The 14,589-nt window shown below is 37.0% G+C and overlaps 1 protein-coding gene across 7 annotated transcripts in view; it reads right to left on the bottom strand.

Annotated features, from left to right (window-relative positions):
• Positions 1-14,589, bottom strand: part of khdrbs2 (KH domain containing, RNA binding, signal transduction associated 2) — a 64,058-nt gene that overhangs the window by 36,418 nt on the left and 13,051 nt on the right. For all 7 annotated transcript variants that reach the window (XM_082153842.1, XM_082153838.1, XM_082153839.1 and 4 more), the window contains exon 2: positions 11,924-12,051. In XM_082153842.1, coding sequence (XP_082009968.1) covers positions 11,924-12,051 — 128 coding nt within the window. The remainder of the gene's footprint in view (positions 1-11,923; positions 12,052-14,589) is intronic.

Raw genomic sequence — 14,589 nt, 5'->3', positions numbered from 1 at the left:
TTCCCTTTATAACAGTGTCACTTCATCACTGTCTGCTCATGTTCAGTGTTCATCACTTTTTCTGATGTATTGCCACAATCCCCTTAGCCAGCAGCCCCTCTAAATTCACTTTAGATTTAATATGTTTTTGAGAAACCTTTTAAAAAGGCATTTTTCACTGTCTTTACTAAGGACAATAAAACAGAATAAGATCTTTTGGATGTTGAAAATGCATCTAAACAGATTGTTGTTTCTGGTCATTAGATTCTGATCATATATCAGTTATATATACACATGTATCTAGTTCAGTCGTAAAACTGTAGATGGTTGATAGGTACTGCAAGCAATCACATTATTACCACATGGCACAAACTGATTGGCCTATGCTGATCCTGCAGCCAATGAGATTGTTTGCTCAACATTTAAATAGTCTGGTTCAGGTTGCTGCAGGGTAGCCCTGCAGCGAGCTATCAGAGTTCCCCTGAAACCCTCCACCACCCCCAGCTCCACCTGTCTAGATCTGCAGTGGGATTTATGTATGCATATTCATGCAGCAACATCATCACTTACATACAGCAGTGTTTCAGTGTATTTTTTGGTAGAGAGAGAGAGAGAGAGAGAGAGAGAGAATATACACTCTCACTATTTTTCACTATATTTTAACTTGACACACCATTTTACAAAACACGTTAAATAGGAAAAGACATTAAGAAACAGGATTAAAAAAAATCCAGAAATGGCCAAAATGCCTTAGTGTGCATGCTGTTGTAGTGGGGATGAATTTAAAGATGCAACTTCTCTGCCAGAGTTTACTGAATTTTTATGGTGCAAAATGTGTAAATAAATAAATATAGGTTGTGTATGACTAGTCAACAATTGTGACAATCCATAACTATAACATACATGAAGCATTCTGTGTGGAACACATGTACAGTTGCATCATTTTGGAGAAATGGGTGTTTACTAGTAGCTGTTAGTTTCGAGACCAGTAAGTCAGACATTACTAAGGGAAGTGAATTTGCCCTTCAAATATTTGCAAAGGTTAGCTGATTTGTGGCGGCCAGAATGAAACAGTTGGGTATAACACATGTTGACATACCCTGCCTAGCGCATTGCTGGAAACTCCTCAACACATGCTCTTCCCAGCCAGGCTGTAGAAGCAGCTGTAGGGAACTCTAGCTGGTGGAACGCAGAAGAACTGTCACTGAATTTGGCTGGAGCCACAAAGCAAATGCAAACAGTTTCAGGTGAAAGGGTGAGGTGTGGGTAGGGCAGTATATTTAGCAACACCGCAGCACTGCGCCAAAGCGTGCTGACCGACTCTCTCTGAGTGGAGGTGTGCTGTTTGCATCCCCTCCAGTGGGGTGTGTATGACAGGAATACTCTGCAGCTGGCTGGGTGCCTCGGAGCAGATGGTTGCCTCAGCTACAGTGTGAAGATGCTCACTGGGCGGCTGCAGTGGAGTGGCCTGTTTTCATTAAGCTAATGAATGTCCGGAGTCACTCTCCTGCTCCGTGGTGGGCAATTTAGGCTTTATTAGGGGGCACAGTTCAGTGCTGGATGAGGTTTGAAGCGATGCAAGCTGTCCCTCGCAGTCCCCGGGCAGAGGCAGGCCGCAGAATGATGGGCATTATGCAGCACTGACAGGCTGAGGATGATAAACCTGACAACCGGAGGCGTAAGTGTCAAACCGCATTGGCTTATTATGAGCAAATGTGACTTCTAAGAAAGTACACATGGTGTGCTGTTGTGATGGAGAATAGATCACTAACCCACACTTCTAGAGCCTGGATCAGTGTGTACGTCTGAAATCGCTGCAAAAATCCTGGGAAAGCATGCATTGCGGTGTTCATTGATAACTTAAAAAGCCCGGATGGCTATTCACTGTGCTGTCATGCAGAATCACTTATTTTTGGAGCCCGCAGTGAGTTTAGAGAGTGTGTGTGTGTGTGTAGCTGGCTGAACAAATGACTTTTCACACTTGAGTCCCTTTGACAGGGACCTTCACCTGCGCTCAGCGCTCGCTGATGTGCATTACATTGATTTCTCTGTCAAAATCTTTTCAGAAGCCATTCAAGACCACTGAGCTCTTGATCAGCTTCATATTGGCATGATCGCCGCCAGACACATTTTACCATCATCACATACTGACAGACATCCCATCGGAGACATTTCTGTTGACTCGTCATGTATGCTGTGACTACACAATATGCAGGCAAAAAGCATATTTCGCCATTGAGGATTAACGTAACCATGCACATGAAATTTCCTTTCTTTCTTTTTTCTTTCTTTCAAGGAACAAATATAATCACTAATATTTAATTACCCTGCAAAAGCATTGATGAAATTTGGTATGATATTTTGGTTTAACTATAATATAATATAATATAATATAATATAATATAATATAATATAATAGAATAGAATAGAATAGAATAGAATAGAATAGAATAGAATAGAAGTTGCTATAGACATGAATGGGAATGCCAGTGGATGGCTCTCTCCAGGTATCATAAACCCTCTTCTTTTTTTCTTTTTTTTTCCAGGAATTAAGCCTGCGTGATCGTCAAGTTTTCTGATGTGGTTTTTTTTAAGAATTTTGGAACTTAAAAATGGGTCACAGACCAAATAAGGTTGAGAATCCCTGCACTAAGACCAGCTTTGCTTGTTAATTCAAACTTCCTCAGAAAGAGTCTTAAGAGTTTAAAATCTGTCTCCTACCCTCTAATGCATTGTGAACTTAATGCTGAATTTCATTTTGTGGTGCACTAAGAGTGCTGTTCTAGAACATTTCTCTTCTGCCATCCCTATCTCAACAGATGCAAATTAATGCAAATTGTTCCTCTACAGTATAGTTATTTAAGTCCTATTTTAATCTGCACTTTCATTCAGCAAAAGTACATATTCTTATCTGTCATGAAAAAACAATAGTATACTAATCTATTTTTGATGAACATCACATCCAAAACATTGGAACAGGAGATCTTGAGGGACACAGGTAAAGTTTCAATCTGCTGCCAATTTACAATGACTGAATATGATCAACTGAGCTAAAGAGAGATTAAAGGGGTCTAATTTTGCTCATTTACAGGTTTATACATTTTGGTTTATGCAGTCTACTAGAATATGTTTGTGTCATTTAATGTTTTGGTTTCTTTAAAACCCGCCTTCCAAAAAGCACAGTCTGTATTGACTGGTAGACCGGCCCCAGTCTGTTGTGATTGGTCTACTACCACTTGCAGTGTGTGTTAAATGTAACGGCCCTTATTATAATCGGCAAGTTTCAGCAGCAGAGGCTTTGTAACTACACTAATTATGGTATCAGTTTTGCCATATCAGTTCGAGTCCAAAAAAATACAGTCAAGAACAAGTTGATTAACCCAAAACACCTTAACAAGCACAAATTGTGCAGGTACTTTTGGACATTGTGACAACACAGTACTAATGCAACTTAACCAGACTTTACCCTTTTTTTTAAGCATATGCCTTGGGTGGGAATTATTTAAATGAGGGAAAAAGCATAATAGGACCCCTTTAAGCACAAGACACATGCCATCTCGTGTTATTTACGGATTTGGGTTTCAGACTGTGGCAATTAAACTTGCGATTATAGACTGCAGAAACAGCTACAGTCTGCATCGTATCCACTATAAATGACTATGATGTCTAGAGCCAATAAACTTCTAAATATCCTCAAGGCTGTTTCAGCAAAAAAAATGGCACAAAACTGCTCAGGCTTCACAACAAAATGTGCTGCCAGCCAAAGCTGGCGAAGTGACCACTTAACATAACCATTAGTGCAGTTTGAGTTGGAGGCTGAAACACAGCACCCTTTCCATAAGCTGTGAAACCAGATAAGATCCGCAGATGGAGTTAGATGACTACTGCCAGTGTAAGCCAGCTGTGCTGCTAGCGAGGTCTAGCACTGGCTGATAGCAGGATTATTATTGGGGACTAGGACTGGGAGAGATGTAATAATGGCCAGGAGAGATGGCTTGGCCACAGTCAATGGACATGGGTATTAGCAGAGAATGGTTTAAACAGTGGCAGAGTGCTATGGTGTTAAATAGAGATGAGAGTCATAGAGCCAGTGTTGGCTGTTAGAGGAGGCTAATGAGCTAGCAGAAAGAGGGAGAGCTTTAATACTGGGCAATATTCATCAATATTCACCTCTAACAACAGAATAAGCCAAAGGGCTTTGCAATAATGACTAATATAGAGTATTTGAATATTTTTACACTACTGTTCAAATGTTTGGTTTTTTTAAAAAGAAGTCTCATGCTCACTAAGGCTGCATTTATTTGATCAAAAATACAGTAAAAACGTTAATGTTGTGAATTATTATTACAACTGAAAAAAAAAAACTCGTCTCTATTGAAAAATTGAGAAATGTAATTTACTCCTCTGATGGCAAAGCTGAATTTTCAGCATCCAGTCATCAGTGTCACATGATCCTTAAGAAATCATTCTAATATGCTGATTTGATGCTAAAGAAACATTTCTTATTATTATCAATGTTGGAAACAGTTCTGCTGCTTATATATGCTTTATGATTCAAAAGTTTTAAACAATAGCATTAGTTTATAGAACTTTTTAAAGTCTTTACTGTTTCTTTTGATTAATTTAATGTGCTCTCGCTTAAAAAACTATACATATTTGCCTGAAGGCAGAAAACTATATCTGACTTACTTTAAAACGTTATTATATAAATATTTAAGCATATTTATGCGGAAAATTTGGTGCACATAAACAGAATGCATAACAAATACGTATGATATCAAACTAAAAATGCATGTTCCAACGTACTGAGCATTGTGTTCAGTGCAGCTCGAGAAAAGGTAACAGCCTGAGGTAAAGTTAATGATGGATCCCCTGCATTAAAGAACCCATATTGAGTTCTGACATTCTGGGGCTGACAGCACAGATGCAGGGTTTAAGCACAGATGCAGACGAATTAAGACCATCTCAGAGTCAGGAGGCTGACAGGTTAAAAGACTGCTACCCATACAGATGAGAAGCATCCACTCTCTTCCCCAGACTACATTTCCCATGTTCCTTTGGTGTTAGCCCTTAAAACAAACATATGCCCTGGAAAAGTCAAAAAATTGGAAAGTCACACATTTACAATTTTCCAAGTGCAAAAATATTTGTTTGCTAAAGATTATGGCACCAACATCATTCAGCTGGCTGCTTAGTGAGTGTGTTATCCCATGGGGTGTTGGTCATTTGAAACATACTGGGATAAGCCTTATAAACCGATTAGGAAAGAAGCCATATTCCCATAGGCTCAGTGTTTCTTTCCATGACTTCCTGTCTCTCCAAATCTTGAACCAACCACTGTGCACAGCAAGAAAACCATTTTATCTGACCTCATGTTCACAATTATATAAATAACCTTCCAGAAAACAAATAAATGTGCCTCAGCAGGTTTTTAATTCATTAAGAAGATACAATTTCCTCACTACTGTTGATTTTTATGTTTCCCCTCTGTATTCGGTTTGATTCTGAATCAGTTCAGCAGCTTATCTATGTTAAACACCTTTGACAAGGTTGGTCGGCCTTTGGGACTAGGGAATTCTTTAACAAGACAACAATTCGATTATCTTTGTGTGCAGAGCTTGCCTACACCTCCATGTAAAGGTCATAAAACTGGAGACAGATAAGCCACAATCTATAGGGACAACAACCACCGGCGTTACTACTCAATGGATTAGTTGTGTTTCAGAACTATAGAGGCAAACCTTAGTGGTAGATCTGCAAGCGTCTTTTCTTGTTGCTGATTGGTTTTGACGAAAGGTTTAGGTAAAGCTGGAAGTTTACCACAACAATAAAACAGCATTGTGAATTCGGAATGCAAGATTTCAATGCAATAATGCAGAAACACACTACAATTCTTGCTGTTTAATGTGTTCACTTTCTTTATAACACTGTAAATGATAAGCAACACACTGTAGAATTAATGTAAAATAGAAACAAATATAAATTTTAAACATTGATTAATAGATACAACAACATCTAATTGAACATAGCCTATAGTATTATTATTATTATTGTGCTAAATTAGATATAATATATCCAATAATCAGTGTTACAAGATATGTGATAAATATACCCATATACATATACATACATACACACACACATACATACACACACACACACACACACACACACACCAGTGGTGAGCAGTGACTTTTTTAACCAAGGATGCTGGGTGGCGCGTCATGTCAAAAAATGTCCCCGGTGCAGATCCTTTGAAAGAGGTTTAAAAGAGAGACGCTCCCGTTCGCTCTAGACAGTGTGGTAGCTACTACACTCTTTTTTTCATTTTTGATTTATAGTCTAGTTAGTTTTGTATCATATACAATGTGATTTTTGTTGATCAAGATCTAGCAGCAACAGCACATTTTACCTCTTGGGTGAACGATTCACACGGACAGCTTTCCCTGCGCATGAAATCCCCCATTTTCCAGCAAACCAATGAGAACGCAGGACAATGGTGACGATAAATAACAACAAAGCATATATTAGGCGCCAAAGCTGCCGTGGATCCGCTTACCTAAAACCCTCCGTAACTGGCAGATTTGAAAAAAATTACCACAGTTCGGCAAATAAATAAATGACATACATTTACATACGTATTACCAACATTTTACAATGTAAAGCTTTATGGTACACCTCAAACAATGGATTTTATAGTAATTTAAAGTGTTAATATTAATTAGCATGTAAATATTAAAGGTATAGCGGAGGATCTTTCCAAATTTTAGATAAGACCCGCCCTCTCCACTTTTTGAAAAGTTTGATTGATTCACCAGAATGATTGACAATTAGGAGGACCAATAGTATAGGTTACCCACCAGGAAGTAAAACATCCTCCGCTATACCTTTAATGGCTTGGGAATGAAGAGCATCCGCAGCATATGGACCGCACGCCCCGATACTCACACACACACACACACACACACACACACACACGTGTAATTATGTATATGTAAACATTATTATATCCTTCTATCTATTACCTATAATATTTCTTTAGATATTTGTCATGTCACTCCATTCAACTATGATCAACAATATTTCTAGCTTACGATTTGACATGGGTTTGAAATAATGCAGCATAAAAATCAGAAAACAGCTGAAACTATGGGTAATGCAGCAACCGCCTAGTTTTTTTAAACGTTTTTTTTTTTTTTTGCACCACTAGCATGTGCTGCTACCTGGACATGTTTTTTGTCAATTTAACGTTCAGCCCAATGGAATCAGGTGAATGATAGCATAGCATAGCATAACTGCACAACACACACTCCGTACCATTTTGATTCATCAGTGTGCACTGCACCAAAAAAAGCATAGCATCAACTGTGCCTCTAATGAGTCTCTGCACAAACAGATGTGCCCAAAGGACATTTGCTAAGTCTTAATTACAATCCTCTGACAAATCAGACGCCAAGGCAGTCTGGCTACCTTATAAACCCTTGCAAACACAATGAAGTAGAGTACAATGTAAAGCAAGGTGTCCCAAATGTTTATGCACATGTCCCAGTTATACCTTCAGAATATTGTTGATCAAAAAAACACTATTACCTATGGGAAAAAATCCATGGACACTCATAAAACAAATTTGCAGCGATGTTCAGATGTGCAGATATGCCCTTTGATAGATTGCCCAAATCCATCTCTTAAATCTAAATACAGTGGTTTCCATGGCGACCGTGTCTTTGACATTAATAGATGGTGATGTAGGTACCCCATTCATCTCTTGGGCCTCCCTTTTGGTCTCTCTCTCTCTCTCTCTCTCTCTCTCTGTGTGTGTGTTGTGTGTGTGTTGTGTGTGTGTGTGTGTGTGTGTGTGTGTGTGTGTGTGTGTGTGTGTGTGTGTGTGTGTGTGTGTGTGTGTGTGTGTGTGTGTGTGTGTGTGTGTGTGTGTGTGTGTGTGTGTGTGTGTGTGTGTGTGACACTCTCTTGATTTCTATCAGTGCTCACAGGTATCAGAGGTCGATGTCAGCAGGGACTATATTTCATAGCAAACCACTGACTGTGCTTTTGTGCAAAGTATGGTAAATCAAACACTTTTGCATTCAGATAACTGATGAAAAAGGAAAACAGTGTAGTTTTGTGATGTCACAATGAAATATATACAGGTCTGTGCAAAGAGATATAAGGAAGAAGAGTTGTATGAGTAATAGTAGCCAGGATAAAAATATCCAGAGATTCAACATTTGGTGGACACCATCCACATCAAATAAGCATATTTGCTGACTTTTTCAATACAGTAGCAGAAACGGTACTCCAAACTAGAAGTAGAGGAGACTGGGGGTAATGTGACACACTAAAAGTTCTCTATCACGTGGGATGAGACTTGTCTCTCACTAACTGAGAAAAAAGGAGTGCTCGTGTTGTGAATTTTCCATATCACTGTAAAACGAAAATAAGTTCATAAGTTCATTTCACTCAAGTATTACAGAAAGTTAATAGTATTTAACTGTTTTCCCGCCATTGACTGGATTTTCCGGCAATCCATTTTTTCATTGTTATAGAGAAGAGGGCGCTGTTACGCATCTTCTGAAAGATTACAGAATCTCCTGATCAAAACACAGGTGAAGGAAAAGCAGAAACATGCGATAGAAGAATTATTAAATATCATGATTATCATTAAACAGCAGAAGAAAGAAATTGATATAGGTTTAGAACAACTTGAGGGTGAGTAAATTATAGAATGTTCATTTTTGGGGGAACTGTGTGCAAAGGTACAGTGATAGTTTTTTCACATTATAAGTTTATTAATAGCACAGTTTGTTTAATATGTAAATGTTTAGTACACCAAAACAGACATTAGTAGTGATCTGAGAATTATGAGAGAAAATGTAAAATTCCCATACATAATGTGGTGTTTTAATCAGTGAGGTGCATTTTCAATCAATCAATCAATCAATCAATCAATCAATCAATCAATCAATCAATCAATCAATCAATCAATCAATCAATCAATCAATCAGTCTATCTATCTATCTATCTATCTATCTATCTATCTATCTATCTATCTATCTATCTATCTATCTATCTATCTATCTAATCTATCTATAAATAAGACTGAGCCAAGTTGTCCTCTCCTTTCATGATCATAATGCCTCTGAATTGTGTAATTCATAAAGGGCATTGTGGACAATATGGCTGCAAATCATAGAAAACAAACAGCATTCTTTAATTAGAATTAAGTTTTAGTTCCCCTGTCTTCTCTAACCTTGACAAACTCTCAGTACAGAGAAGCATGTGAATTTAATATTCACTGAATAAAATCATTTAAACAAAGCCTGCTGTCAGTGCTTCTGTAAATGCGTGAATTGTTCTTTCATATTTCTCTATAGTTAAATAAAGTGATATGTGATAATTTGGGGGGGAAAATAACGTGCCATGAATTGAACACGTCATTGCATTATAGCACAACAGTGATGTGCAATTAATATCTTGTCATGTAAAACAAAGGTCTTCAAAGCAATGGAGCAACGCATAAAAAGTCTCAATCTGAAACGATGCAGAGGAGTAATTACTCAGAAAAGGGAATTTATGTCAAGGTCAATATAAACATTAGAACAAAAAAGAAAAAAGAGCACAAAACAAACGGCCATTCAAGGTCCACAAGGCCAATTCTTCATTATGCAAATATATAAACTAAAGTTAGCCTGATTTAATTTGAGGATCAAAGAAACCCAATATCGACTCCAGCTCATGCACTTATTCTGAGCTGCAGCAGAGATGCTCTTCCTTGGAGACGGTCTCATCAAGCATGATTAAACAAAACTCGGAGACAGCGCTGTCGTCACACACGGATTAATTAACTGCACGTAGATAAATCCTGGGGATTTGTAACAGAGAGCATAACATAAAGTCTAGACTCTATAAGCTATTATCTGTTATGGTCCACAAGTTCATTGATCAACTGATTTTGAGGTGAGGTGACTTCTGAGTGTTAAGCTAACCTTTTTTTTTTGTGGCTGTGTCTATACCAGAGAAATGGCTTGTATATGCAAGATCTGTATCAAGTGCAATGACAAGTAAAAAAATAAAATAAAATAAAAGTTTTCTTAACAGGACTTATTTTAATGGATGAGCCGATATTAAATGTGCTGACACAATAAGCTGATAATTATTTGTTGTGTATTATATTTTGTTATTCAATAAATGTTATGGCAGATAACCGATATATGGCTGATGTTAAAATTCTATATTTTTTTAATTCAACACATTTTTGTAAATAAAGTTTGTATTGTCAATTTATATTGTATTAGGGGTTAACTGCAAGTGAATTTAGCATCACATCATTATAACAAAGTAAGAAAAAATGTATGTAATTAAGATTTGCTCAAAATAAAATAAAAAAGTGTTTACAGAATTCAATTATTAGTGTAATAATTAAGTGAGTTATAATGCAAAGGTCATCTGAATGTAAAATTGGGAGAATTTTTCAGAAAATGTACATACAGATAAATAAAAAACATATACTGGCTGATAACCGATATACCGATTTTTTGTCAAGCTGTTAAGATTAGATTCCAAAATAAAAATATCTTGCAGGCATTGACACTATTTTGTGCAGTCACGCTTCGCAACAAAACTTGCATCTGAAAATTCTAACTCTTCACACATCTTTTATCTGCTTATATGTGCGAGAAAATGCACCCTCTTATCTTGTAACAAAAACAATATGTAAAGTAAAATCCTAAAAAATTACATAAACAACACTTAATATTAATCAATGCGATGACATTTTACAGATATTTCTCACATTCCAGGAATATCACAAGAGAACTTTCCCATAAAATTACCATAACTACAAAGAAGCCAAGATCCTCAGGAAAGAAGGATTTGGGAAAACAAAAAGCCACTGTTACAACTCGAACAAGACATGTAAAATCTAAACCTAAGGCGTGTTCTTTGTACTCTTTTTCGACAGCACAAATCTACTAAACCCATCAAACAGTCTGCGCATTTTAGTGCTCCAGGGATTCATTTCCTAAAGCAGAAACAGTAAGAAACGAGAGAGCATATGAGAAGCTCAGAAGCTTTATGGATCCGTCTGTGTGATGCTCATGGGCTTTTTCCACTCATTTTCAAAGCATCATTTTAAAGCAGCACAATGCTGAATAAAAGAGTGCCGTGTGCACCGAACGTGATAACGATAGAGTAGTCTGAAGTAAATAACCAGTTCCCTAAAATACAAACCATTTCCATTTAAAATATAGCATTAATGGCAAAACTGTGATGTACAACATGTAATATTGTTTCCAGATGAATCAAACCAGGCAGTCCTGGAACTTTAATGACTGAATCACTATAATCAAACTATCAGCGGAAATCAAACTTAACCACCAAATACACTACATGTCTTATTTTATGACACATTTAAATACCTCAGCTGTTAAATGTGAATACAACTGATCAACATAAATACAATTGCTACAAAGTCAAAGCCCCACAAGATGTTCAATAAATCAACAGACTTGGTCCAAAACTGGCCATGTTGCTAAATAAAATGCAACTCTATTGGCACTGAGAAGCTGAAATTTCCTAACAGATGCATGAGATGCCAGCTGGTAATAAGTAAAAAAAAAACAAGATTAATTTCCTGATTACAAGATGAAGCAGAATAATGTTTGAACAGCTAGAAGCAGTTGTGGCGTGCCTGTTACTCTGAGAAAACCAGGAACCAGGACAGAAATATAAGGTGTAAATAACAGCAGATCTGCAGTGCAGCACAAATCAGATTCTGACACCATCTAGTTTGCTCCTGCCAGATACAGAACGCATTAAGTCATTACCAAGAGCACAACGATCCCATAAAACTAATGAATTGCTTTTGATCTCCATATGACTATAACATTGATTTGGCACTCACGTCATCACTCCTTTGTATACGTTGCATGGAACACCGAGGTCTTACCTTGGGATACTGCTGCACCGGGATCAGCACGCGCTCGGATAACTTGATGTTTTTGTTGCTGATGATATCCAAGTATTTCTTCACCTCACCATCTTTCCTCAACTCGTCTCCTTCGAACTTTTCAATCTCTAAATGAAAAAAAAACAAAGTGTTGAGGTCAAATAATGTCAAGATTTGCCTTGATCGACTCAGAAAAAAAAAGGCTTTCACATCTTCTCAGCTTCCAGGGGAACATTTATTAACAACAATTAAATAAACACTCAGCATAGAACGTATCAACGTAACTTGACGGCGTAAGCCTACTAAGCCCTCATTCGCATGACAAACACAAATTGAAAAGCTGCTGCGCAAAACTGTAATATTTTGTGCTTGAGGAATTTTATGGTGCTTTTGAGAATTGAGCCGGAGACTTAGCAGCCACACAACATTAAAGAGGCTTGAAATGAAGCTGTCACCTGGCTTCCTCCAGGGAACCCCTTCTGTCGCTGCTAAATTAATGCTCAGCAGAATTGAGAATTATGAACCTGTACAACTCGTGTAAAACATGGAGCAAGAAAGGGAAGGGAAGGGAAGTCAGCAGGTGAAGGGAGACCATTATTTTTCACCTCCCCTCTGGTGAGACTCTCAGCTGCTTATAGTTTTGAAAGATATTTCCAATATTAAGACAAAGTTGCTTGTTTTCAAACGTTTTATTGATATATTAAAATTAATTAACCAAGATTCATTTTGTGGTTCCAGAAGATATGTTCTGTATAGCAGAACTGTTTTCAATAAAGAGAAAATAAAAAGAAATTTGATTTCAGTTTATCTTGATTTTATGTATTTATTTTTAGCATTTTTAATAATTTATCAATTTAAATATCTGCGGGGCCCACTTGGAATTTTGCTAAGGCCCCCTAGTGGAACCCGGTCTCCTGGTTTCAGCCAGCCCCTGGTTAAGAACCACTGCTTTAAACCTAACCTATTTTTTCTTGAAGATCTTCTTTCTAACTCTCTAGCACTTACAAGAGGTCGTACCCTTACACTTACTCTCAGGCGGCTGTAAGTGACTAATAGCAAAGAATCTGCAAAAGGACAACAGCAAGAAAGGGTGAAATTTTTATCACAAAAGTAAACAATGATGTGATTTAAGTAAAAGTCGCCTGATTCTGATGATTGATTTATGAAGCTTTTTTTTTTCTTTTTTTTCTGAGGTTGCCATTCTTCCTGTCGTCTTACTCTTTTCTCTAGCTGAGAGGCATGAAAGAAATCAAACCAGGCTGAAAATGAGGCATATTTGGAAATATGGAAGCTTGTTTCCGCGTGATATTAAGTCGCAATTGTGTGTTATAAAGTCAGAATTGCATGATATAAAGTCGCAATTGCTTGTTAAGGTCAGAATTGTGAAATATAAACTCGCAATTGCAATTGTGAGATTTAAAGTCAGAATTACATGATATAAAGTCGCAATTGCAAGTTGTAAAGTCAGAATTGTGAGCTCGCAATTCAGAGGAAAAAAGTCAGATATGTAAACTTATAAACGAGATATAAACGAGAACAAAATTCAGAATTGCAAGTTTATTTCTCGCAATTGTGAGTTTATATCTCGCAATTCTGACTTTATAACACAAAATTGTAAGTTTATATCTCGCAATTCTTACTTTATAACACGCAAGTGCGACTTTAAGCAATTCTGAGATAAAAAGTCAAAATTGTGAGATGTAAACTCGCAATTGTGAGATAAAAAGTGGAAATTATCTGTTTAAATGTTTTATTCTGTGGCGGAAACAAGCTTAAAAGGGAGACCTAAAAATATGAAAAGCTGAGAAATGATGTTGGGTAAAGTTAGGACACCTTCCTGAAATAATATTTGTTTCTGCAAAAATAGACATAAATTGTAGCATAGGAATGTGAGGAAAGTATAAGCTCTTTGTCCTCTTGCTTATGAATATATATATGCATTTGAAACATGAAAAGCACTTCAGCGCAGACTTAGTAACTGCAAATGTATCTCATTGTAATGCACAGGGAATGCTTTTTTATTTGCACAGAAAAGATCTGATCACTCAAAATACAAAGCTGCTGTATTCCTTTGACTTTTTGCATCATAAGAACTGCCAGTGAGCTGATAAACAAACAAATTCAACATGAAACTAACAACAGTGCTGTAAGACCTCATGTGATTTTGGATTTCATTGATTTTGGATGGCCTTAAAAACTATAAAAAGACATCTCTTGAGAATGCCATGCAAGCATGCATGACAACCCTAACTAACAAACGTCTCTGGGTGCTATTTAGGAGATGGTCATCTGATCTTATTGAGTGAGTAAAAGACCAAAAAGTCCACAAATGGGCTTTAAGTTGATACATATAACAATTTCAAGGGTGAGTGGCCCTGTGGAATGAGTATCACAGCATAATAGGGAAGATTCAGGCTTAAATTCTGGTCTGGCATCTTTCTCTGGCATTTGTTGTTACACACTTCCAAAAACACTTCAGCCTAGCTTAAGGAGTACACTATATGGTCACCGACGCATGAACAAAGATTAAAAATAAAATAAAAACTTCAAGCATTCAAATCCAAAACAAATAAAAAATCTATTAAAAGCCAGCAAAATCTATTCACTGCACAATTTGTTCATTTGTAAATTCCATCCTCTTGACATTTCAATAAGCAGGAAAAATG

This window comes from Leuciscus leuciscus, assembly GCF_965113295.1.
Source record: "Leuciscus leuciscus genome assembly, chromosome: 22".
Taxonomy (NCBI): domain Eukaryota; kingdom Metazoa; phylum Chordata; class Actinopteri; order Cypriniformes; family Leuciscidae; genus Leuciscus; species Leuciscus leuciscus.
This window is presented reverse-complemented; position numbering and strand designations above follow the sequence as displayed.